Source organism: Sardina pilchardus, chromosome 22 (assembly GCF_963854185.1).
Source record: "Sardina pilchardus chromosome 22, fSarPil1.1, whole genome shotgun sequence".
Lineage (NCBI taxonomy): Eukaryota > Metazoa > Chordata > Actinopteri > Clupeiformes > Clupeidae > Sardina > Sardina pilchardus.
This window is the reverse complement of record NC_085015.1, coordinates 21,820,901-21,847,247: the sequence shown is the minus strand read 5'-3', so window position 1 is coordinate 21,847,247 and position 26,347 is coordinate 21,820,901. Positions and strand designations below refer to the sequence as shown.

The 26,347-nt window shown below is 42.4% G+C and overlaps 5 protein-coding genes and 2 non-coding genes across 8 annotated transcripts in view; all 7 read right to left on the bottom strand.

Moving 5' to 3' along the window:
* snx29 (sorting nexin 29) overlaps window positions 1-3,867 on the bottom strand; it is a 114,151-nt gene extending 110,284 nt beyond the window's left edge. The window contains exons 1-4 of the mRNA XM_062525873.1: window positions 3,727-3,867; window positions 1,615-1,679; window positions 1,470-1,522; window positions 848-972 (exon numbers count right to left, since the gene is read on the bottom strand). Of these exons, the coding sequence (XP_062381857.1) occupies window positions 848-972; window positions 1,470-1,522; window positions 1,615-1,679; window positions 3,727-3,733 (250 nt within the window). The 5' untranslated portion in view covers window positions 3,734-3,867. The remainder of the gene's footprint in view (window positions 1-847; window positions 973-1,469; window positions 1,523-1,614; window positions 1,680-3,726) is intronic.
* A 752-nt stretch (window positions 3,868-4,619) lies between these two features.
* Window positions 4,620-7,439, bottom strand: LOC134069793 (tumor necrosis factor receptor superfamily member 17). The gene is made up of 3 exons (XM_062525876.1): window positions 6,802-7,439; window positions 5,895-6,044; window positions 4,620-4,871 (listed from the first exon to the last, which is right to left on the bottom strand). Exons 1-3 carry the CDS (start codon window positions 6,959-6,961, stop codon window positions 4,627-4,629), a joined length of 555 nt encoding a protein of 184 aa, XP_062381860.1. The 5' UTR covers window positions 6,962-7,439; the 3' UTR covers window positions 4,620-4,626.
* Window positions 7,440-7,561: 122 nt separating this feature from the next.
* On the bottom strand, window positions 7,562-8,686 carry LOC134069791 (transmembrane protein 238-like). 2 transcript variants are annotated; one of them, XM_062525874.1, is made up of 2 exons: window positions 8,135-8,686; window positions 7,562-7,738 (listed from the first exon to the last, which is right to left on the bottom strand). In XM_062525874.1, the coding sequence occupies exon 1, from the start codon at window positions 8,595-8,597 to the stop codon at window positions 8,142-8,144; it is 456 nt and encodes a 151-aa protein (XP_062381858.1). In that variant the 5' UTR covers window positions 8,598-8,686; the 3' UTR covers window positions 7,562-7,738; window positions 8,135-8,141. The 2 variants fall into 2 exon arrangements, with proteins under 2 accessions (XP_062381858.1, XP_062381859.1); XM_062525875.1 differs by having other exon boundaries at window positions 8,252-8,686.
* Window positions 8,687-10,193: 1,507 nt separating this feature from the next.
* rsl1d1 (ribosomal L1 domain containing 1) lies at window positions 10,194-16,568 on the bottom strand. The gene is made up of 10 exons (XM_062527111.1): window positions 16,419-16,568; window positions 15,853-15,992; window positions 15,279-15,417; window positions 14,675-14,823; window positions 14,440-14,541; window positions 13,368-13,461; window positions 11,735-11,866; window positions 11,246-11,320; window positions 10,791-10,865; window positions 10,194-10,685 (listed from the first exon to the last, which is right to left on the bottom strand). The coding sequence occupies exons 1-10, from the start codon at window positions 16,458-16,460 to the stop codon at window positions 10,551-10,553; spliced, it is 1,083 nt and encodes a 360-aa protein (XP_062383095.1). The 5' UTR covers window positions 16,461-16,568; the 3' UTR covers window positions 10,194-10,550.
* LOC134070734 (small nucleolar RNA SNORA55) lies at window positions 11,014-11,144 on the bottom strand. Its single transcript, XR_009936972.1, has one exon. It is a non-coding gene; the product is annotated as a small nucleolar RNA SNORA55 (small nucleolar RNA).
* On the bottom strand, window positions 13,567-13,697 carry LOC134070736 (small nucleolar RNA SNORA55). The gene has a single exon (XR_009936973.1). It is a non-coding gene; the product is annotated as a small nucleolar RNA SNORA55 (small nucleolar RNA).
* A 173-nt stretch (window positions 16,569-16,741) lies between the features above and the next one.
* Window positions 16,742-25,679, bottom strand: gspt1 (G1 to S phase transition 1). The gene is made up of 14 exons (XM_062527109.1): window positions 25,154-25,679; window positions 24,133-24,174; window positions 22,734-22,970; window positions 22,490-22,523; window positions 22,190-22,267; window positions 21,524-21,704; window positions 20,707-20,861; window positions 20,408-20,548; window positions 20,165-20,258; window positions 18,770-18,850; window positions 18,292-18,465; window positions 17,972-18,061; window positions 17,705-17,873; window positions 16,742-17,350 (listed from the first exon to the last, which is right to left on the bottom strand). The coding sequence occupies exons 1-14, from the start codon at window positions 25,314-25,316 to the stop codon at window positions 17,298-17,300; spliced, it is 1,692 nt and encodes a 563-aa protein (XP_062383093.1). The 5' UTR covers window positions 25,317-25,679; the 3' UTR covers window positions 16,742-17,297.
* Between the last annotated feature and the right edge of the window lie 668 nt (window positions 25,680-26,347).

Genomic DNA, 26,347 nt, shown 5'->3' with positions numbered 1-26,347 from the left:
TCTGCTAGTTTCGTTTTCACGACTGCTGCGACGACTCACATCCAAACCACAAAGGGTCTAAAGGTTGGCCCTCAGAAAAAAGAGAGAGAGAGGGAGAGAGAGAGAGGGAGGGAGATTAAAAAAGGGTCCCAGTTCTCTTTTTTGGCCAGTTTAGAGAGAGTTTGTTGCATAACCATCTGGTTTCGTTGAGGAGTATCAGCACCTGCCTTTCCGGAGAGGGTCTGCCGCAGCATCTGTTTCCTCTGAGGGAACGCAGAGGCTCGAGAGGTGCAACGCAGGACAACTGCAGCTCTAAACTCTCCCAGGTGTAAGCTGGTGCTGTGCTAAACGCATCTGCCACTTCAGTGGCGCTAAGAGTTACAGTACGGCGGAGATGAAAAGTTCAAAGTACAGTGGAGATGAAAAGTTTCATCGTCTACATAGTGAACGTATGTGTCTCTGAGCGGCATTTCTTCAAGCCCAGATACACCTGAGACACTACACCAAAACGAGAATAAAAACCACGTCCCCAGATCAAGGAGATTAGCAGCGATTGTTCACATAGAGCTCACCGAGGTCATCGCTTTTTGCTCGGTGCTCTCGAGAAACAGAGATCTGTGTGGAAAAATTCACTGAGATTCTCCTTTAAGATTGTGCCACTAGATCAATACAAAATGTCCTGTGTTAGTTCAGTGTTAACTCTCTGAGGTGTCTTTAGGTTGCAGTTGTGGGTCTTCAGGAGAAGTAATAGACTTGCTTTTGGCAAGGATATACTGAATTACAGTTTAAGGAACAGTGTATAACCAAAACATACATTCAAACACACACACACACACACACACACACACAGGAGTAGCATTTGCAATACCTGCTTCTGCTTTGCTTGTGAAACCAGCTGCTTGCTTGATGGCAGCTGCAGTGAGAGCCAAACCACGACTCTTCCTCAGACCATGCTGAAGCACAGCCTCAAATTGGGCACACAGGCATATCACCCTGCACATACAGTACACACACACACAATGAAGTAATCATGGAAACAATTGTGCACTCTCATAACAATTTGACACTTGAAGATTTACACATGAGTAGACAGAATACCAGATGGATTGTTTTTTAATCAGGGCAGCAGTTTTCAGATTACATTATGCACTTACAAAAATGTTTTCTCAGTTAGCCTTTTAAAACGATATCAGATTAGTAAACACAATGTGGCTTGGAACATTGGATGAATGGTTGCTGCTAAGGGGCAATGTAGATTAAAGATCGGCCATTTCTTTCAGTCCCTTTGGCAATTATGTAAGCACATAATGTAATCTGAAAACTACAAAAACAATGCAAGTGATCTTAGCCTGTATTCTGTCCATAATTGAGTGGAATGGACATTTCTAAGTGACCACAAACTTTTGACCGATAGTGTATGTGGATGGTGGGAATTCTACTGATCCATTCAAACTGTCACAGCATGCTTTGAGATATGAGACTTCCCTGACCTGCTGTCGGAGTCCGAGGCGATCTCCTTTCTCCCCCCAAAGCGGATTTGGCACTGTCAGACAGAGGGGAAAGCCCCGGTCAGTTTCACACAACAGAAATCTGACCAGGCGTGAACTCGACAAAGAGCAACATCAGGCGCCTCACCTGTTTAACTGCGTCGAGCAGCCTCTCCAACAAGTGTTGTCTTTTCAGGTCATTTTGCTGAGCGCCTGAAAAGGACATCAGTGCATCTGATTATTGATAGGTCTATTAACAAAAACACAAACACACCTGGCTTTATCAGATGAGGACACACCTAGCCTTATCAAATGAGGTAAGCTATGTTGTTTTGGCATACAAGTGGAACTAACTGACAACACACTGATTCAGAAGCATATCCAGTGTAGCAAATTACAGGAAGTAAACTGACCCACCGACACACTGCTTGAATTACTACTACTGTTAGTAAAAGCTACTGCCTTTGCATTAGTTTAGTGTAGATACTGTTACTACAGCATGTCTCACTGTTGCCATTTCATTATAAATAATAATAATTATTATTATAAAGGAACAACAGCTCATTCACAACTGCACTGATTTTCTATTTCTGGTCATTTGTGCTATAACTGCTCTAAAAAGAGCCATTTCTGAAAATAAAATACAAACTCCTGTGTGCAATGATGCATGTGTATGTGTGTGTATGTGTACGAGTCTCACACCTAGCTCCATGCTTGAGATCACATCCCATGTAGTATCAGTACATTATCAATGATCAGCTACAGGAGAGGCGATCTCTCAGTCATGACCCAAAAAAATCAAAGCAAAGCTCAAAGAACTAAAACAGACAAGAAACATAAACAACAACAACACAACTTGATGTGATGTATTCCACGCATTTTATTCCTTTTTCATATTTAGTGCAATTCAAAACGTGGTGTTTTGTCCAAAAGACACTACTACGACTTAAGCCTGATGAGCAATAGATGCTTTAAAGGATGGCCTTTACCCTCAAGCCTTGCTGTATGGCCCACTGACATGTCTATACAGTGCATCAGGCCAAGTTCAACTGTGTCCACCACCAAGATCCGCATGCTTTTGTCTGATACTATCAAACACTTCATGAGCCTTACAGTTTTGTGGTCACACAGTAATGCATAAGAACATACATACATACAGGCTATACATACAGTACTGACATTTATTGCTCCACTGACAAAATTAACATCCCTTGAGAAATTAGTTAGCTAATATTCTTCATTTAACCTCCTCTCATCGTCAATGCAGTTCATAGTGATAGCGAAACCTTTTTTTCTTCTTGGAAGATCTCTGAAGACTGCATAAATGCATAAACCAATAAACGGCTGGTCAATCAAACAAACCAGCTGCTTACCAATGCAAAGTATCATTGATGTGCTTGCTTTATATAACCAACATTGCTGACATGACATTACCTTAACAAGATGGCTTTTTTATCCAAGAACTGACATATCCCCACACTGCAACTAACCTAAATTGCAAGCTGATCACCACAAAAGTCCTCCTACTTTTGACGAGTTGGTCAAACACTTGTTGTTTTCACATACAACACACATGCTCATAAGCACACTGTAAGCTTCTTTGTTTGTCAATGAGTCATGTCGAGGTGAACTAATTGAAATGTTGTTTCATCTCATTGTTTATTTTCATCGATACAATATTTTCATGCGCAGTTTAACAACTGTCATACAAAACTTTTTCTTTAATTTATTCCAGGATCTCTTCAGACAATGCATTGGAAACAAATAAAATATTGACCTGTCATACTGTTGTTTACCAGTGCAAAGTAGTTGTGCTTACGAGTGCTTTAAATATTAGCTAAAATGCTGACCAAGACGTCTGTGGATTATCTTATAACTAACTGGGAGGGGGATAGCAGAAGCTATTTTTCCAGATTCGGAATCACTTAATCACGTCATTAAACGAAGTACATTAGTCGTTTAAATGGCTCTAAACATCTGTCACCCATACCATCTAACAAAAAATACAAAACAGCAAATACAGATGCAGAAAACATGTGACCGACATCCTGTCTATGAGCTGGGTAAGGAAGATCTCCTCCTCGGGGCGATAACATCAGATCAGACAACAGGGAAAAAAACACTACGAAGCGAAAGTAAAAATATGACCTACGTCGATTTCTCTTGCACAAACCACGGGTTCGGCTAACTTGTCAGTAAAATAATACAAAACAGCAGCAGTGATTGGGAAAGGATAAGCACAAGCTTGCTAACAACTCACCGTTCATTCTGACAGTCGTGTCAGGTTGTCAAGGTGGGATTCACCACACAGCATCCGTATGGTTCTGTGCCCTCCCACAATGTAACATTAAAATGTAGACTTAGCGTCAGTCGTTTCGCTCTAATATATCATGTTTTGAATCTACCACAATGGACAATATGTCCTATTTGTTTTCCTACATCTAAACCGCGCGCTCGTACAACTCCACACTTCTTGATGCTAACAGGCTACAAAGGCCTGTCCTCACACTGTAAACAGATCTTAAAAGAGTAGTAGCTTGTTACGTTTGCGAGAGCATTGTGCTACAGTTGTGACCAGTTTCACTTCTTCACTCGGGAGAATGAATGTCAGTGATGTGGGTCACTTATTAACAACCTAGTAACAAAATTGTCCAAACCCTGTTGCTGGGACGCTCGGAAATGAAACAGCATCTCAGCTAATGGTGTCACATGACACAGCATTGTGGCCACATGACATGGTTGGGTTGGTCACGTGATTAAATCAAGATACAAAGCTGCCTGCTGAGTTGGCCAACCATGTAATGATTTTAGGGCTGTGTAAGTAGTTGTCAAGACAGTCAGGTGAGCTTTCTGAACCGATTTTCTTACTGTTTTCGATACAATGAAATATGCCTACTTCAGATGAAAAAGAATTGTGCCAACATTCTGTGTACTGCTTCATAACTTATGTAGGCTATTTTTTCATTGTCTTCCTTCATTACAACCATGTAGAGTAGCCTAGGCTAGTTTAGACTACTTGAAATACAATTTTAAAAAGAATAAGGTGGGTGTATGAAAGTCATTTGGAGCACAGGGAAATTATTGGTCATTGACATTGCATATATTCATAGTGCCTTTCATGATCACAATCCCCTCATTGATGAGATTGCTTGGTCTTCAATCAGGGCACAAATCCAGACCTCCACTGGTAGAGAGTCCCGCTGTCAGTGCTTTGCATCCTGCTTCCATAGCTCTGCCCCGTCTTCGTCGTCACTAACATAGTTCTGCCTTCTTCGGTGGAGGGCAGGGGCAGACTGGAGTTAGGAGTGACTTCACTCTGCTGTTCTTGGATAGCTTGGCCAGTCCCAGCTAGGGTCTGGAAGACCTCTGGTAGTTCTGTTGGTCCCACTTCCTCCTGGCAGGGCACTGTGGGGCACAGATGAAGCAGCTGTGATTGGAGTGTCACATTTAGCCTAGTAGGCTATTATTCTTAATGTCAGATATAGGCCTAGCAAATTGTTTTCAATCACCTTAACACATGCGCTGATTTGTGTGTGACGCACAAATTTAACTCTTGTTTTTACATCAAAACATCTCATCCTCACTCACATTATAGCTTGTCAACTTATGCACTTTGGGTGGATGAGGCCTTTATTTGCATTTGCCACATTAATTTGTTAAGAGATGCATGGCCATTGTTTAGAAAATGAGACGACACTATTTAGGTGCTTACCAAAAAAGAAGCTTTGATTATCTGTGTGCTCCTAACCACAACTGATAAAAGTAGCCTATATAACTTATCCTCAGTTCAACCCAACATTTAAGTTTAATATAGAGTGACCAGATGTCCCCAGTTTCCGAGGACAGCCCCCAGTTTCAGTGACCTGTCCCTGGCTGATGAAGCTGTCCCCGGAAATGTCCTCGGTTTTCATTGTGGCTGAAAGATCCGAAATTAGAATAAAATAATAATAATAATAATAAAAAGCTATATTCAAATTTAACCTTCCAAACCATATATTTTCTGAGAACTTTTGATGAGATATGGAAAAGATTCTTGAAAGACTTTTGTCTTTTAACTAATGTACCCCACTCAAGCTTTACTCAAAGGTCTTTTAAAATTCTTCCTCAGATCTCGTGAGAATCATATGGTGTAAGGAGGGCTTCATTTGGGTGAATAGTCTGGCTTGGCTGATACCTGTTTGTTACAGCTGATTTTCAAACTTACGAATGACCTTGATCTCCGCTACTTTGTGAGAAGAAAACTCTTTGTTTATCACTGATTTAACTGACACCTGATTTAACTTCACAAAGATAAAAAATAATTATAAAAAAAAAACATACATGTTTTGGTATTGACATTTCTGAACTGAACATTTCTACGGATTTTGTCCCAGAAATCTGGTCAGCTTTAAGGATTTGGCATTCGCCAGCAACATGCGATTCAGTTACCTTTGGGTTTGGAGTGAGTTTTGCCAGTCTTTCTTCTCAGATACAGGATCAGGGTCATGGCCAGGGTCAAGACTCCCAGGAACACTAAGATAACCACCCAAAGCACTCTTAGGTTGATGCCCTGTGACTCTGAAGTACCTGGCCATGCATCTATTTTCAAGATGACCATGAAAAGACATTTTATTACATCATCAGAAAAAAAATATATTTTGCTATGTACAATTAAAATGAGTATGCACAAGGTTGGATGAGCTTCAGAAATGTCATGAAATGTAATGGCAGCTCTGTCTTGAGTAAATGAGACACGTCATAAATCCATAGCCTAGGCTACATCAGAAGACGTTGACAAGATTTGGGAAGATTCTTGAAAGATTGGAGTCTTTAACGAATGCCCCCATTCAAGCTTCACTCAAAAGACTAAACTCTTTCAAGAAGCTTTCCCAAATCAAAGTCTACTGGTGTTAGGATGGCTATGACATGAACTTTTTTTTTTTTTCTTAATAATAAGGCATATTTCCTACCAACAACTGTCAGGTTATTGCTACATCTGTGACTGTCTGTCGTGCTATACATGTGTACTACTACTCAGATTCAGATTCAGATTCAGAGTAGATTTATTCATCACATACACAGTTACAGTGTAACAGGTAGTGAAATGTAAGCCACTCTATGTAACTCTATGCACTTGATACAGATATGACAGACAAGGTCAGGAAAGTGTCACAATTTCGATACATTTTATGAAATGGTAAAAAAATTCCTCAGATGAACGACCACGAACACAGGCATCTGGTGGAAGTAGCCAACTGCTTACTCTTCAAAGTCAGTGCAAATGCTAAATTGTTGTCCATTCTAACTGTGACTTGATGTCTTGTTTTTGATGTAGAGAAATCAGAATTGTACTTACTCTCAGTACAGGATGCTGTGCAAGTTGCTGGTGGGGAATTGCATCGTAATTCGCAAGGCTCACAATCCTCACTGAGGCCATCGTAGTAGTGATTCAGAGGACACTGTGTGACTGCCAGAGACAAAGGACTGTAAACTATTAGGCCGAGGTAGAACAGCATCTTCCCCCTGAGACGAGGCTGCACATGGCAGAATTCAGACGCAGCTTTAAGTACCACTGTATGTAAATATTTTATAGGGGAAGTCCCTTTGCTGTGCAGAGAAACCTTTTGTTTTTGGTTTGTAAGACTGAAAGAGATTAAATTAACATATTTAAACAAAATCTTCTTTTTTGTGGAACACAACTAGCTGTTATACAAAAAGTGCATCTTGGCAAACAGAGCGCATATTTGTTGTAGATTATAGCTATCATAAAAGTCTTAAAATGCAGGCCATCAGTTTGTAATTTGTAAGGCATGAATAAAAATGTCATTGCAGACCATAATTTCCGTCATTTTTTTCAGTCAGCTTTTTCTTGTCAGCTTTGTTATGTTGAGTTTTTATTATTTGCATGTTTGGAACCAGGAAATTAATAAAGATGGAATTCAAGGAAGATGGAATCCAAGGAAGAAGTCTGTCCACAGCTGATGCCTCTATAATCAACAATCATCTGCAACCTGAACCCTTTTGTATGCACATGACTGTCCCAAAACAAGCCACTGTACAGTATGGTCTCACAGAAATCCCTAGACAAGCATGGCATGGAAAAATATAAATCACAGTTTTATTTACAATTTTATTTTGTAACTTGTTTGTCCATATACAATTGTAATAAATTATTGACAATCTTTGTTTGTTAAATAGTAAATAACAAAAATAAAAAAGTGTTCGAACATTCGGTCCATCATTTGAAGAAATTCTTCATTGGCAGTGATACGTCTACTGTTCATCTACATTCTCTGAAACAAAGAATCAAGGGAAAAATGCTTGTGAGATTTGGGACAGAGGTGACAGCACTGTAAAATGTCAAATCTGTGTTGAACCCATCCATTTGAACCTTCTGTGCAATTCAAGCTTTGAGGCATTTTCCATTCTTAGTCATATTTTCATCACCTCATACCAAAGTCAAGTTGGACAGAGCAGACCAAAGTCTACAGTTTATCTAAAAGATAAATGCAGCAAAGCCAATACGAGAGGTACCTAGGGATTTAAACACTGGTTGATCATTGACCTGGAGATAAGCTTTATCTTTCATCAGAAAGATTGTTTTGTTGTTTAATTAAACCATGCATTCATACATTTTGATTAGGCCTGTCTATTCGACCATGCATTATTGACAATGTGCACCAAATTACCTTCGAATTATACCGACAAAGGTTCTCTGTTGAATTTAGGTTGTTCCGATTGTGCGTTTCCACAGGGCTTTATGTCAATACCGCCAGGGACTTGTGGTGTGTCCTCTGTCCCGTTACCTGGTCTCGGACTCCCCCTCCCAGTCCTCCTGAGCGAGTTTCTTATGCCGTTGGTGAGTCTACTGGATACTTTACGCACAACGCCAGATATTCCTTTGGTTTTCTTGTAAAGAAAAACGTCGTCTTGTAGCTCTTCTGGTGGCACCTCGATGTTACCTGAGTACCAGAACACCCACCAGATGAGACTAAGAAAGATTATAACGGCACCGGCATATAAAAGAAAGTCGTGGAAGAAAACGTCCCAAAACACTCCACTCAGAAGTATTAAAAATCCGATTATGTCATGGGCGACGGCGAACCAAAACGCGCATTTACACCGACCGATACCATCATAGTTTTTCTCCATTTTGGCAACAGGTAGGCAGCATGCGACTCCACAGGTGTGTTGAAAAGTGAGCAGTGGCGCTGGCAGCGCAGAGAACGTGAGTCTTTTGAACTGAGGAGAGCACTGGCTATAAGTCAGAATCAAGATATCTAGTACAAGGTACGCAGCAAACCATTAACTTTGGACAGCGACTGACAGTCAAGTTATCTTTACAGACTCATCCATAGTTGTAAAAATATGTGTTTATCATAGCATATGTAAAAATATATAATAATTAACTACCCAAAAAAATACATGAAAACGTAAGCCTTATGATACATTGCCTCTAGTTATTAATTCCCTTCTGAACATTTCTTTATTGGTCAAGCAAGCAGCAAGTTTTATCACCACACCTAAATAAAACACTCTAATCGTAATATTGGTTCAAGTAGGCTACAAGAAGTGGAAAAATAGTATAGTGGTCCAACAAATAAAACAATAGGCCTAGATTGATCATCACATCTCCATAGACCCTCTACGCGTCTTCCGTCCTTTGCGCTTTAGTTTGTCCTTGATGATTGGCAACCAAATCACCCCAAGCACCAAAAACATGAATCCAATGGAGTAGCATACGGGCCCAATAGCAGGAGCCTCTTCGGTTACCTCAAAGGAGCTCAGGAGGGATGTCACAGCTCCAGCGCCCAGCATCATCCCCCCAATTATAATCACTATTATGGGCTTGTGGTAGTAGCTCCAGAGACACGGCTCATCCTGAACAGCATCCCTGTCCGGGCATAGCGCACAGCGCCCAGATTTCTCCACATCCTGGCCATGGTCTGACTGAGGAAGCTCTGGTTGTAGCATACTAATAAGAAAAGAAACAGTTTAAAACGCATGTAGAACTACACTTCATCACAGAAAACATACATATCATTGGCAAAACATATCTCACCTTGTGCAGTTCTCTCAAGTGTTCTCTCTGTGCTCTGGTAGTGTGTGTCTGTAGTGGTGTGACACTGGAGCAAACCCTGCAGACAGAGGGAGGTTTGGCTTGGACAAACAGGCCCTTTCCGCATCAGTTGTCTTGGGCACCTCCAATCCAACACGCCAAACAAACGAGTGCTACATCTTTTCACATGATGGGTCAAAAAACATTTAAAAAAATAAATAAATAAAGAAGAAAACCCAAATAATCATATAGCTAGTGGTACATTTGTGAGGCTTGACTTCTAAAGTGAATATAAGAAACCTAAAGCTTTTTCAGGTTAAGATTACCCTTCCAGGAACTGTACCGTATACCTTCCAATTGTTCTGCATATAGGCTACTTTTACTTCAAAACTAATTTATTGCTGGACGCTGAGCAAGACCCCACCAAGTGAGCTCACATTGGACTGAAAGCAGTCTAGTCATGACCACACGGCAGCTGCATCTAGTATACAGCACCTGGTCTCTATGCCAAGCATCTGTCTACGTTCACAAAAGGCTGTCCTGTCATCAGATCCCATTATTCCACAAGAGGTTTACTCAGGGCAAATGCAAACATCAACCCATCCAACCATGTATGAGTAAATGGACATGTCATAGGCTGCACCAAGGAGATATTAAATGGAGTTGAACAAAAGGTACGATCAAAAGAGAAGGCTATATTGTCTTTTATTATTTACAGAGCAAATAAACGTAACAAACATTACAAAAAGATGGATTCAGCTGCATTTCACGTGGGTCTCCATTTAGTCCATCCAGCAGTCATCTGCTGTTTAAGGTTTAGTCCTGACATCTATTGCAATAATATGGCCATACAGTACGCACCATGTCATGTGGATGGGAAATTGTGTAATGTCCTAAAGCATTTTGATGGCATGCTTCTTTACAAAGAGGTCATTGATTGCCATCATGTCACATAAATAGTAACAAAGGCTGGCAGCTGGTTACAAGTCTTTATTCAATGACAACAAGAGGACAAACAAATATGGTTGTTTTTAAGAGGATTTGGGCTATTTTCGTTTCTGTTTCTGTGCAGGGCCTTTCATTGTTTTCTTGGCCATTTTACCAGGTCCAGTTTTGTTTTGTTTCCCCCCTCTGCCTGCCAATGGCTTGGTCACCTTCTTCTGGCCTTTTTTGGTTGACCCCTGACAAAGGAAATGAATGGTCAGTTAAACATTTATGCAGTGTACTGTGAAAGTATTTGGTTCAACTTCTTCTAGTGTTGCTTAAGAAAAGGCTCAGAAACACACCTCCAGCTTGGCTTTTTTGCCCTTTGTCTGAATAGGAACCAACTGTGGGATGTCTTCATCATCTTCGTCCTCTTCCTGAAAAAGTTAGATACCAAAGTTTTACTCCATGGTTGAAGAGCATCATTGCTCTGTGATCGGCATCTGGCAAGCACTGCCCATAAATAGCAAGACTTTACAGATCAAATGTCCTATAGTGGACACCAGAGGGCGCCCAACATTTCATCTTTGTGTCAAAGTTGTAGAGACAGGTTCTAATAGAAGGAAGAAGCCCGTCTGGATTAACTTTGAGTCACTCTGGCATCATCTATACCCGTGCTCCACACTGACAAGAGGAGAACGGGTTTGCTGCAATGCCGTCATACACATATACGTCATACTCTAATCTTTACTGATGATGGGACTCACTTAATATGTTAATAATATGTGCCTGGACACTTGTCATCTGATGGACATACCTTTTCCGGGTTTCCATCTTCGCCGTCTTTCGTATCCGTATTCTCTGCTGGGGCTTTTCTCTTCTTGGACTTCTTCTGAAAAGGGTGAACAAACAACAGACGTTCTCTGAAAACAACAGCTGGTAAACTTTAATTCTACAGCCCTTTTTTCACAGACTTTTACATAACAATGCGAAATAAATTCTCATCACGCTGCCAGACACACCATGTGTTTGATCCTCTAGATAAATGAGGTAGTTAACACCAAGCACAGTGATGGGAAGCATACAATTTATGCAGAGAGAAGACAGAAGAAACTGCCAGCAGAACTCAAGAGCAGTGGAAAAACGTGTGAGGATCTATTTTGGAAACGCATTGTGAAGTTCAAGAGAAATGATCACACTACTTCTCCAGCCTTGTCTATACGAATCATCGTCGTGACATAACTTCACAGCTGATGGCGTACTATTCGGTCCAAGCCGGTGACCATAACGATGACCGATGACTCACCTTTTCATCAAAGGCCTTCTTCCGCACCTCCTCCACCAGGGCAAGGTGAGTCAGGTCTGAGGTGTAGATGGGTAGCGCTACGGAGGTCTGGCTCTTCAGGTGGATGATTTTGATCATTTTGTCTTTCTCCACCTGCAATGGGACAGCTGTTAATAAGTGCTATAGTGCTAGCAGCGATAGTGATTAGTGCAGTGCCCATCACTATGCACTTAGACACACTAACATAACAGTGGATATGCACACCATAGGCAAAAGACCTTTATCTGTTACAGTCCAGATCAAGAAAAGAGGAGTATTTAGTGAGACATTAAAGGAGAATTCCGGTGTGATATTGACTTTAAATGTGTTGAAACATGATACCGAGTGTGAGCGATTGTCTCAGAGCTGATTTCGACCTGTCAGCTGTTCTCCGAAACCCGGCGGGAGCTTAGAAATAGTCAACCAGGTTTTTAACGTTTGTGCCTCGGGCATCGAACTGCCGTGCAAATAAATCACTGTTTTACACCATTAATGAGGCTCAAAGTAGCTCCACACTTTATTGGTAGACTTCTGAGGGCCCTGACATTTAAAACGAGACATCGAGAACTTTGAAAAAGCACTGGTTGTTTACTTACATGACTGTTTATTCAGGCAGTCACTTTCGAAAGTTTAGCGGTAGCAGCCATCTTGAATCTAGTCACGTGACTGATTCGTGACTGGTTCACGTAATCGCTATGTCTATGCGTGCACTAGTCATGAATCAGTCACGTGACTAAATTCAAGATGGCTGCGACCGGTAAACTTTCGAAAGTGACTGCCTGAATAAACAGTCATGTAAGTAAACAACCAGTGCTTTTTTAAAGTTCTCGATGTCTCGTTTTAAATGTCAGGGCCCTCAGAAGTCTACCAATAAAGTGTGGAGCTACTTTGAGCCTCATTAATGGTGTAAAACAGTGATTTATTGGCACGGCAGTTCGATGCCCGAGGCACAAACGTTAAAAACCTGGTTGACTATTTCTAAGCTCCCGCCGGGTTTCGGAGAACAGCTGACAGGTCGAAATCAGCTCTGAGACAATCGCTCACACTCGGTATCATGTTTCAACACATTTAAAGTCAATATCACACCGGAATTCTCCTTTAAGGTAAATAACTGCAATATCCAGAAAGACGTTCGTAGACTTAAATGGGCTCACTAGCCAAGTGTTTTTTGAAAGAAAGAAAAGAATCAATCAATAAACTACTCTATATATATAATATATATTTATCTGGTTAGGTACTATGACATATTCCGATCCTGACATTGTAGTATTTTCTCTGAAAAGTGTAGTGCACCAGAACGGCTGACAGGAGAGACAGAACCTCTGGTGACGTTCGAACCAAATGGCTCTGATTACCGCGCTTACAATTACCCTAAATATATAATACTAATATTCCATGGAGACAAAATGAACATTTCCTCTTGACAATTTCTAAGATCAGCATTAAGGAAAACTTTTCTCTAGGCTAATTTATGCTGGGATACATGGGTGATTATCACCACAGCTAACACCTGACAGCAAGGTGTGCCTTACTGTCAACACTGCTTTTGCATATATTCGCTCCGACTCGCGGGCTTGGCAGAGACACGGGCAGATGTTTGCAGGTTCAAGCTCACCATGTCCAGTTTGGAGGTGATGGTGTCAACTGCAGCAACGACATTCTCCACAATCTCCTCAGTCGTCATGCCTGAGTTGGCTACGCGGGACATACTACAAGACACAACACAACAGTTTAGAACTACAACACAAACACACAATCAGATGTAGACAGGCAGACAAAGAGGACAAAAAGATTTCACGGGCGTCTTATTATCTCTGTGTGTCAAAGTTGTAGGGACAAGCTCCAATGGGAGGAAGAAACTCGTCTGGATTAACTTCGAGTCAATCTGGCACCATCTTTACCCATGCCCAGCACTGATGGACAAGAGCAGGGTTTGCTGCGGTGCAATCACACTTTACACATACAACTACCCACGTAAACAACTGATTCAAAACAGCTACGCTTTAAAGGAACACAGAGAATGTCACCAGACACTGTTACATTACATGATCAGCTGATATTACATTACTGCAACACATTCTTTTGTTTTACAAAAGGTTAAAGGGATAGTTCGGGTTTTAAGACACAAAGTTATATGGGTTCCCTGTCAGCAACGTTGTGCATCAGCACTGACTTACACCGCAACAGTGTCCTGTGAGCCGAGATCCAGCCGGTTTTTGATGCTGAAGAAAGTAGTCCGGCAAGTTTCTGGGGTCACGAAAGTAAAGTGTTTTTCTTCTCAAAACCATATGCGTTCAAAAGAGTGATATATTTGCACCACAAAAACGTTGTCCAGGAAAAATTCAAACCTCGTTATCACTTACTTATTTTTCGCGATTCCTATCACTGCGCGCTACTGACAGCTGGACAACGTTTTTGTGGTACAAATATATCACTCTGTTGAACGCATATGGTTTTGAGAAGAAAAACACTTTACTTTCGTGACCCCAGAAACTTGCCGGACTACTTTCTTCAGCATCAAAAACGATCAAAAACCGGCTGGATCTCGGCTCACAGGACGCTGTCGGGGGGTAAGTCAGTGCTGATGCACAACGATGCTGACAGGGAACCCATATAACTTCGTGTCTTAAAACCCGAACTATCCCTTTAAGCTTAATCTGATCTGTAAGTGTGCAGGGGGGACCTACCAGCACGGGCCTTTCTTGCCAACGGTCATTGTGGTGCCCTGGATGAGACGGTCCATGATCTGGCCCAGGTTCTTAGCCTGCAGGTCCACTGACAACGGAGCTCTGTAGAAGTGAGAACAAAGGGAAAAAAGAACAAAATTAGGGAGTTCACTTTGTCTACTCACCTCAAAAAAATTATTTTACGGATAATTAATGACATGGCATAACATTAATAAATCATGTTAGATAAACGTACTTCTTCGATTCATAGAAATGTTTCCCAATTTGAGAGGGCAGGAGACGGCGAACGCGCGCATCAGACAGAAAGAGGTCATAGTTGCCAAGCAGCCTTCTTTTGGCTTCAAAGGCTTTGTATTCTGTCTTTAACACCTTAAAAGGCATCACCTAGAATGAAAAAAGAAACATTAACAAAAGAAAGAAACACCAACAAAGCACACTGTCTGAAAGATGCAGCATGTGATTTAGGCTTTGGAAAAGGTTGTTATTTGAGCTCCTTTGGTCAATTGAATTAAACTCTTCCCTTCTGGGCTCTGGGAACAGGAATGTATCAAAATTATAGAGACAAGTTCAAATGGGAGTGAGATGCTTGTCTGGATACTTTTTGAATTCCTATAGCAACATGTAGGCCAGTACCTCACACTGGCACTGTGGGGTTGGATATGCCCTGTTGCCTGTCTGTTGCCTGCCTAAACGCACCTAAACGCCTGTCTCATCAATCACATCATATGAATCCAGATGGCTGTTCTCCGGTGTTACATTACAAAAACTCATCCATTCAATCCATACACACCGAGAGCATCTCCAAAATCATCTCAAGGGTTACATATGGCTATCTGTACCTCTGTGACATTCTTGACTCCCCGCTCTGTGAGCAGCTTCTTGTAAAACCTCTCCGTCTGGTCTGAGGTCATGTTGGGTTCATCTCTTGTGAAGAGGCACACCTCACCGTTCTCTGTGCGGATGCCATGTGGTAAGGGACTAAAGGACATAATATAAGAACACAGATACACTTAAGTTGACAGTTCTAATTGGGATATTTCAACAATGTCCATTACTAATATGACCACAACATTTTAATAATTGACCAAGACTTCTATCTGATCATCTTCTATCTTCTACAAGACACCAATCAATGCACGAGCGTCTTATTATCTCTTTGTGTCAAAGTTGTATGGGAGGAAGAAACTCGTCTGGATTAACTTCGAGTCAATCTGGCACCATCTTTACCCATGCCCAGCACTGATGGACAAGAGCAGGGTTTGCTGCGGTGCAATCACACTTTAGACATAAACTGCTCTAAAATGTTGAGGTAGTGACATAAATATCCAGGATGACAAGTCTCCTAAACCACTTTATCTTTAGGCAAAGACAGTGTTTGCAAAAATAAGTTTGACAGTAAGGCCTTGTACTCACATGCGAATGGTCTGTTCTTTCCTTGGGATCTTCCATAGTGTAAACATAAGAGAAATATGCTGACTCTCGTTCAGAAGTAAGCTTTCTGAAGCCGATTTGCTTTTGAGGAAGGCCTGAAGCGCCAACACAGCTGACTTCACCTTAAATTAAAAAGACAGCCATGTAAATTAATGTTACAACCCAATGGCACACGGTGGGTAACGCTAGCAACCATTGCCATTAGAGAACTTAGCTATTCAAGCTAAGTGGCTAATGCTACGATTTAATATCTTCGAAATAGCTAACCAGCAACATCACAAAACAATATTTATGGAGGAGCAACACATTACATTGGGCTAATAGCAAATAAACAAGGGACCGCACATTAACGTTGTTAACTCAACGTTTGAAAATCTGAGCTTGCACCTCGTGGCATAGCCTTACGTTCCAATACGTTAATCTCAGTCTCTAAGCATTGCCGAGCACCATAAAATAACGAGATCTTACCCACACTTATATGAACAATATACCATACAAATTCTAGTGTGTTGTCTTCACTTTCTACAGTATTTTAAGAAATTGAATACCTGGGCTTGGTCCAGTTGTAACTTTCCCTGTTGCTCCGCCATGCTGCCTCCTTCACGTGTGACTTCCAACACGCATGCGTAGATCAATTTTGTCCACGTCAAATGTCGTCACATACATCCAGTCAACTTTTTGTTTACACCACAGTTCTTAGCTGCTACTGCAATTCATTTAACTTACTATGTTAAATTAATTGCAGTTAGTTTATATACGAACGAAATGTGTCCAATCCTGTTATCCTGGCCGCTTAATAGTGCTGCTCCAAGGAAAGTGTCTAAACATTTGAGTCAATAACTCAAACAAACATGCCAATGTGAAATTTGAGTTCTTTCACAATTCCATACTTTATTTTGCACTGCAGCTTCAGGTCAACACAGGCCATAACAGTGGAAGTGCCTCCAGGCCCAATTCATTTCAGGGTAAGGAGCTGAACGGACACACTTGTCATTCATATCAGCATGATTTTTTTTTTTTTTTTCAAGTGCATTGAGTACTTCTGATAAATTGTTACTGTTGGCTGACTACTCTGAATTAAAATTCTTCAAGATCTCTTTCTGCCTTTCCAAAAGACACGGAGAGAGAGTTTCACCTACTTTTAAAATGTTAGAGTTGTGATCGGTTGACCCAGGGTAGTTGGGGCTACATGAGTGGCATAGCTGAGCTCTCAATATGAGAAAGCTGACACACTGTATTCTTCCTTATTACTGTTCTTCTTAAAAACGTCAATCAGTTCTTTTTGTCAAACATGATATTTGTTGTGTTAAAATTGCTCCTTGGCGGGTAGATAGTGTGGAGCAGAGGATGGCTACAGAGGACTGTAGGCTAGGATACCATCCTCCTCTATCCCAGTGTACACAAGGGGACAGTCCAGCAACTCCACTTTAGTCCTTCTCAGGCACCAGCTTCAACACCTTGCCAATGGCAATAGTCTTGCCTATAAGAGAAGACATGTTTAATTAGATTTTGTATACTTCAACTGATATCGCACAAAACATTGCTGCTTTATGAGAGGTTTTGGCGTAATACTCATGAAAGCAAACACACAACATAAAATATTATGACATTATGTGAAGGATCCTCCAACTATGACTTAAGACTTTTTTAGGTCTTTTTAAAAACATCCCTACAACCAGGGCAGCCTACCTCGGTGACAATGTGTAATATCTAAAGGCTGCAACCTTTCCATCATGACAGGCAGACACCTCTTCATTTCTAACCGTCAGTAGCAGTTGCAGGGGACTACAAACATAACCATGCAAACTTTGACCAGACGGGGGCACTACCTTACCTTCATCTCTCAGTGTGAAGCGCCCCATCTGGGGGAAGTCTTTGAACGTTTCTAGGCAGATGGTGCCCACTGCCTTCAGCCGGGCGATGCACACCTGATCCTGCTTGACAAAGCGGGGTCGCGTCTTGCTCTTCTCTCCACTCTTCTTGTCTACCAGACAGATTAAGGCCTGGAGGGTGATGGAGCAAACACATACGTTAGGTCGACATGGGCACAAGACCCAACAAACTGGTGTGATCCAAAGACTGCTGATCCAAAGACACTTACGGAGATCTGCACCTCTTCGATGCAAGTGTGGATGTGAAGAACTGCATTGTAACCTGGGCATATGATGGATTTGTGTTCAATGATGACAATCTGAAAAAAAAAAACATGAATATATCAACCTATTCCTATTATGTTTGTGCATCTCCCACAAACAATAATAACCTCCATCACAAATGAGAACCAGTAGAACATAGAGATTGGACCGGAGAACTTAAACTGAACAGAAAATGTATATTTATCATCACGCCTTAAGAACCTGTTTAATAGGACTAGGGTGAACAGACCAATGTTTCAGCTGTGGCCTTCCACCATCCTACTACCTGGGCATCGAAGGTCCTCCCTGTGTGGCAGAGGTTCTCAGCGTTGCATAGGATGAAGCCGGGCAGGATCTCCTCCTCCTCTATGCCTTTGAGACGCAGCTTGAGGTTCTCGCCGGGCATCGCGTCGTCCGTCTCGATGTCGTCCGAGAGCAGACTCAGGACCTCTACGGTGTGCTGCCAAGATAGGACAATGCTCTCAGTATCGTTACCTCAACCAGAGACCAAGTGGTACTCAACACACACTTCAGTGACACAGCACACACTTAAACAGGCACAGGACCGGCAGTGACTGGGTTTACTGGTAATGGTGAAGTTTCTTTTTCACCTTTTAAGACAAATGTCATGTCAAATGTCAAAGTGATTTCACTAGTGGAAATCCAATGTTCGGTGCTTTAAACAAATAACAATGACTACATGACATGGTTGAAAGAGTCTGTTGAACAATAGAAATGAACAGTAATTGCAAGCATCACCTTACCCTGTTTGGCATCATGACAAGTTGCTGTGCTTTGCTAATGGAGCCGGACTCCAGTTTCCCCAGGATCACGGTTCCCATGTCCTACACACGAGGAGGAGAGGCAGAACCGCAGGCTTACATTACACACAAAGGCCGTCAAACACACCAGCGCTGTGGTTGACGGGAGATATCAAGAGACAGCAAGATGTCTATCTCCCATGTAACTGTTCCCTTGTGTCATACAGCAGGTCAGGGGTCATGCAGGAAATGAGGGCATTGAAAGACATGTGACCTTTTTTACCTTAAAAGGGGAAAGTCCCCAGGTGAACAAACAATAAGCCATGCGGTCATATTGCAACATGCAACTAGACATTTCGAGAACATTGTCATCCATTCACAACCTTCAATTTTCTTTACAATGTGCTTTGCTTCGACATGCCAGCTATTATACTTCACACAACCCTTTCTCTTAATCTGCAGCATTATCCATTAATTCTGACCAAACATTGAATTAATCATTTAAATCCGATGGCGGAGCCAAAGAGCTGACTAAGATTATTTCTTTGTGAATGTGCCCTGCCTGCCCCCACATCACATGTGGTAAGATGTTGGGAACTTCAAAGGGCTGTGCGTCATGCTCAGAGCGATGCCACCTGCTAACAAATGAGCGCAGCCGAATATCATAATCCTCTTACTGTTCCTCGCCCAACGACGGGGCTGATGCAATAATTGTGATGACCATCACGTCAGACAGCCAACAAGTGTGGTTAGTAAAAGACGAGCGAGACGCGTGATATTATGAATGATGATTTGAATAAGGTTTGTGGGTCGATATTCCGCCTCGGAGCTCGTGTGACTCACAGCCCGGCTTCGGCGAGGCCGACTTCAGATCGCGGATCTTTTCTCCCTTTTCCCTTTCCTTTTGACATACTAACCGTCTGCGACTAATCGTCACAGACAACATAAACAGCGTCCAATTAACTTGGCCTCAATCTCGTTATTCACCCCGCATGCAGGGCCCAGTCTGAGCTTCTTGGTTTCATAACGAAACGTCTCTGTTACACAACACGGCAGACAAGAGTGGGAGGGTGAACAGAAGCGAGAGGAAGAAAGGAGATTGAGAGAAGGCAACAGTGAGAACTTGCATCTCATTTGGACCCGAGAGTCACTCAAACGCATCCACCAACACTTCTATTCAGCGTGCATAAACAGAGTGACAAAACATGATGAAACATTCATATCTAAATGAACAAAGTTTGCCTTGGCAGGCACTCCACTACTTCAAACTGCACTGATTGACCCTGAGGCCCATTAAGAAAACACAGTTGCGCAGCTACACTGAAAAGTAAAATGACCAGGTTACTCAAGGTTAACATCACAATGATGTGTGGGACTGCCAGGCGAGGATCAGCTTACCTTGTACTTGTCTACGATGGGTAATCTAACAGGCCCATCTAATGATCTGTTGAAGTTTGGCAAACTGTCCAGATGAGGAATGAACGGTAATCCCCTGTAAATCATTGAAAAAAAAAAAAAAAAGTTTTACACAATTGCTTCGAAAAACTACTTATTCAAACACAGTTTCGCTTTCTCTACACACACACACACACACGCGCGCGCACGCACACTTGACAGGACTAAACAGGAGAGGATACTTACGTGTACCAGGGACAGAGTTCACAGGGCTCCTTGAGGTTGGCTCCAGTGAGGCCGGAGCAGGGCATGAAGTGAATGTCCTTTTTGGGGTTGAAGCCCACCTTCTTCAGAAATGGCACTAGTTTCTCTTTGCATTCCTCATACCTACAAGGAAGCAGGGCAGATATGGGCTGAAACTGTATGCCGTTTCCTAAGTGGCTTATTTGAATTGCTAAAACGGCCTATTCAAGGATCAGGTCCGTCCGGCCTGTACAGCCACTTTTTGAGCCAAGTTGAGAGATTCTGCTCGCGTTGTTACTCACCTCTCGAGACTCCAGTTGACTGTGGGGTCGTCCATTTTGTTGATGAGGACGATCAGGTGTTTGACTCCGGCTGTCTTGGCCAGCATGGCGTGCTCCCGCGTCTGACCTCCCTTCTCGAAGCCCGTCTCAAACTCGCCTTTCCGGCCCGAGATCACCTATCGGAGGAACGAAACAACAGTCGTCAGCAGCTGAGCCGGCATTACTCTGTGGTAAACGATAGAGCAAGACCCTACACATATACACAACAAGCACTTTTTGTCCAGCCAAACTGTCTGTTTTGAAACAGCAGTGCTACTTAATATATTTCACAGCGCGTTATTTCGATGTGAATATACCAAATAAATGATGTTCAACCACCAGATGGCCTCATTACCTGGAACGATTTAGGTCCTACATTTTAGGAACTCCAGACTGATTGCATCTGTACTGCCTTCATTAACTAGGCTGATAACTTATAAAAGCACTGATAGCAGCAGGTAATGATTCTGTGAAGAGCCATTTATAGTGCCTCCATAATAGAGGCAATAAAATAAGGGGCAGAAATGTAACTGGCTTTAGTAGAGGGCAGGAAAATGAAAACCAGGCACACCTGTTGCCACAGGCACAGTGCATGTAGCTCTCCTGCCACAACCCATAACTCGGCACACTAAACAAGCTGTAAACATTCAGCGACGCCGAGCGGTCATTTGTCAGGGTAAAACCAGCCAGCTGACAGGAGCCATCAAAAAGCCCCGCGGCTGGAGGCGCCCCTCGACATCTTACTGTGACACGCACCGAGCGCCTCCGCAGAGCGGCAGAGTGACCGCAGGACGCTCACCAACACCGCCAGGTCGGCTTGCGACGCTCCGCCGATCATGTTGGGCACGAAGCTCTTGTGGCCGGGCGCGTCCAGGATGGTGAAGTGCTTTTGCTCCGTCTCGAAGTACGCGCGGCCCACTTCCACCGTCTTGCCCTTGTCCCTCTCCTCCTGGTTGGTGTCCAGGGCCCAGGAGAGGTACCTGAGAGAACGTGGGAGAGATCACTGGATGGATTCAGTCAAAGAACACCACCAGATGTAGAGTGCAGTTGGTTATTCCGCTCGTGTAGATGTTTGTTAAAAATGCAGTACAAGGGCTGTACACTGGCTGGATTCTGGCTGGATTCTGGTGGTATGTTATGCATTATAATACTGAAGTTATGATTCAATATACTGCAATAAGCAAGGAGGTATGTTGCAACACTATAAAATTAGAGTGCAAAAGTTTACGTACTTCATGAGGCATGGTTAAACTATTCTGGCAACAGCTAGTTTTGTGATTTAGGTTTTTATAAAGAGAGGCATTATATAGGTATATAAACAGGAAACTATGAACATGATACAAGGCACACACACCAGTATACCTAAGTGGATGTTCTCAATTGTCACTAGCTGCATTTAAATCCTGTGATGAGTGAAAATGGAAGAGCAACAAGGTCAGCTATTTTCAGTGCAAATGCTACTTACCAAGTCTCTCTGTTCTTCTCTTTGGCCTCTTTCTCGTACTTCTCCAAGGTTCTCTTCTCCACCATTCCTGTCAGATACCTAGAGTGGGAATTTGAGGGTCAGGGGTGGTTTTGATGGCCAACTGGGGGGAGGTGGTCTGAATGACCTACTTCACCTTAAATGCAGCAGAGAACAACTTCCAGAGACAACTGACTTGTCACTTGTCCCAACAACTGACTTGACCACTACAGTCACCACTGACTACAGTTTTACAGATTTTGTCATAGAAGATGCTCTGAATGACCACAATTCATAACTCACATGATTTGTCCTCCGATTGTTGATTTTCCAGCATCTATTCAGGGGAGAAGAAATAACAGACACATTCAATGACCAAAACATCAATACAGGTATACAAAAAGCAGGGAATATAGCTTGATGACGCAGCAGGTTCACATCACAGCTTTGATTATATGCTAGAGACTGCTGGTCAGCACTCTTCACTCAAACTCTACCTCAGCCAGAAAACAAATAAAAACGCCGTATTGATTGGAGGCAGACTAACCTACGTGCCCAATGAACACCACATTGACGTGCTCTTTCTTGGGGGCATCGGGCTTTGCGGGGGGCGGCTTGGGCAAGGGCAGCTCCTCTTCCTCCTCCAGCTCCTCCTGGCCCTCATCCAGGTCGAGGCCCCCGCTCTCCGCCAGGGGCCCGCCTCCTGGCTCCTCCTCGTCCGGCTTCACCTTCTCCTCCCAGGTCTCCTCAACGCCCGCTTCTGTCTCGCCATTCTCCACTGCTGCTGCTCATAGAAGCACAGGGGAAATTAATGGGGGAAAATATGAATTTAACCATTACATTAATTTATTAATTTCTTCTCAGGTTACAATTAAAATGTTCTATAACTAACAGGTCAAAATACTATGACACATACACTGCACTTACTTAAGACACACCTGCATCTGCCCTTGACTTCATGATTTTGACTAAGTCAGTTTCAAACTTAGTGTGCATCGAGCACTGATTATTCATTCAGAACTGCAGAATTTAGAATTGTAATACACCAGCTAAATGGTGTGTTGTCAAGGCTTTCAGAAGTATCATCATATAAGGAAACCAGCACTACAAGTACAGCACTGTACCAGACTAAACATTGAGTTCCCAATGGCCCTAGTCAGGGATCTATTTTGACACAATGTATGAAAACAGCAGCATGACCCTATGATTGAGTGCTCCCTCCAAAGCAGAAAATAAGCAGGGCATTGAGTCGTCTGAGGAATTATGCACTCCACTGACCAATCACAAACCCCCTTTTCTTCAGCACACTTGCTATTCACCAACAGCTACAGTAAACAATGTGGATGGTCACTGTACTCTAGATTTTACTAGATTTTCCACACAAGCTGAAACTGACCTTAAGTGGTCTAATGACACTGTCACCAATGGCACACAGAGTACAAGCAAATGTAAAGAAACCGTGACTTTGCATTTATTTCATTCAGCATTTACAAGGCTAGGAGTCCGAACAACTTCCTCTGTGTACTCTAGAATCCAAGCAGGTGGATCACAGCACATTATCAGCATTGCTGTGGTGATCTCCTTTTAACAAGTGCTTGGGTCTTGTCTTTCTGCCAAGCTGTAGTGGCAACGCAGAGTGTAGAGTTAAATAAGGCTTGTTGTAACGTGAGTAGATGGGGCCATCCACTCAGGCCAGTTTTAAACTGCTCTGGTTGGCCTGTATATGGCTGCCTGACCAACGGAAGGGGAACACCAGCACACCTACCCACGTGCTGGACACGGTTAGGTTGAGTGAGAGAAAGAGCCATGCTGTTTGCTCAAGACAAGGGCACACACAAATTATGGGGTTGTTTTAATGATGTTATTGTGATACAAACAGAGAAGTTGGTACAATTATGGTATAGATGAACACCTTAAAATCGTGTCATGTTGAAAAGCAGCCTTACCAACAACTCCTGAAACTTCCTTGTTAGCATCTATGTCTGCTCCTATGGGAAGAATGAGGGAGGGAAAAAAAACAGAAAATCATTTTGGGGATTTTGGAGATTTTGGAGCAAGGATAAGGATCGTCTTGTCTTAGTCTCACAAAGAAATTAGAGGCGTTGTTACTTGGAGAATCAAAGGGGTGCAATAATAATAAAAATGTTAAATTGGCCCAATGTTAATAATCTAGTACTGCTGAGTATATAAACCTTTTGAGAGAAATAATTACAATGTTATCAATAATAAATACAATCAATTAAAAAAACACTGAAAATAGATGATAATTTTGGATGGCAACATGATTTCTTGGTGAAAGGTAAGTTCTTATTTTAATCACAAGGTGGCACACCATTACGTCAACCGAGGCATTATGTGACACCCAAGGAATGTATGCAAACGTACAGTATGCGCACGTTTGACGACATTCTAGTTGCAGGTGCAGTAATGACAGACTGACTGACGGAATTAATTGATAGAAAGCGTGCTTTACAAACGCTGGCTGACCAAGTAACGTATCTAACGTTATCACCAAATTCTTAATGAATGACAAATTATGCAACACTGAAGTCAAGAAGTTGTCAGTTGATGTTAATTCACAAACTTAGCTACTAAACCCACTCAACAAACCATTGCTGTTCGTTTTCTGATGACATCTGAATCTTCCAACGTTAAATTAAATGCATTCTTGTTTGTCACAACAGCCTGAGCTGTAGACGCACTATTTTCTGTCATCTGCTGAGAGTTGGCTGCCTGGTTGACATTTAGCTAGCAACAGCTAACTGTTAGCCAGCGAACGGTAACTTCAGACCAAACCTACCACTAGCTAGTGGAGATAACACACTATCTGTCATTGTGTACGTATTTGTATAATTAAGCAGTGTATTGGGGCAGCTCATTCTGGCAATCAACTGCGCCACAATGTAACGTTAAATGCTATTTTGAAAACTGTCGAGTATGTGTTTTTCCTTCGCCACATGAACTTACCGTCAGACACTGGAATTACCGAAGGCCCTCCCAGCAAAAAGCTTGGAACAAACTCGGCTGCATTTACATTGAGCCCAATGAATGCAGAGGATACATCCAACGCTGGGGCCTCGACATCATCCTCCTGTTCCCAGGAATCAGGGGCTGTATCTTGAGGGTCCATCGCGGGTTTATTTTAGCCAGCTATATATTGTTGCTTCACTAAAGCACTGTAAGCTGGCCAGCTAGCTAGCTTGCTAGCTAAATTTACCTTGTGTTTACGCCTGTAAGCAGTTATCGACAAGGCTTGCCACCACCAGAAAATGATCAAACTGTTCGTATTGCGTTTCCAAAATGAAGCTCGGTGGTTTGTTGTCTTGTTTTAGTCAGATGCACAAGCACCGGTAGCTCACTGCTCCATCAACCTTAGAAGGGACGTGGATCCTGCACAGACACAACGCAACTCCTCGTGTGTGCGTTCGATGGCATTCAGTGATGAATTCTGGGAAATGTGGTTTATATTATTTTACAGCACGAATGACAACATTGCACTAGAATTCAACACCGACCTGGGGCCTGTACTACGAAGCGGGGTTACTGGCTTAGCTGGGTAACTTCGAGAGTAAGTTGATCACGTGTGGCGTAACTTCCCGGTTAATCCGTACTACGAAAGGTGGATAGGTTTTAACCGAGGTATGCTGCCATGGCAATTTACGCTGCATCTCAAACCTGCTCCGAGCAGGTTATGATCTTGGTTAACCCGAGGTTTGCGGTTAACCACACCCCACAATGTCGACGTAGGCTACTTGGAAGATACATTATTGGAGCGCAAATTGTAAGCGCCTCTCTTTTTAAAGACCGCCAGAATCTTTCTCCATATAATATTCTCTATGAAAGATAGCCTATACATTCTCAGCCGAGGGAATTCGTTGCATTTGTCAGCTGATCGAGGCAAAGTGGAGGCTATAAGCATTGGCAATATAATATTTTCATAATTAAGACATATTAATGCAAGCTATAACTAGGCCTATAAACCTTCTGAACGTTTTTGAGTTTCATTTTCACCTGCTGCCAGCGGCACTGCCGTTCCATCTAAAATGTTCACAGGATAGGCATACACTAAATCAGTCAATGGGGCTAAACATTCAATTATCCTATTAATATTTAATCATATACATGGCATGAATTGTGTTGCATCTGTAGGACTCTTATGAA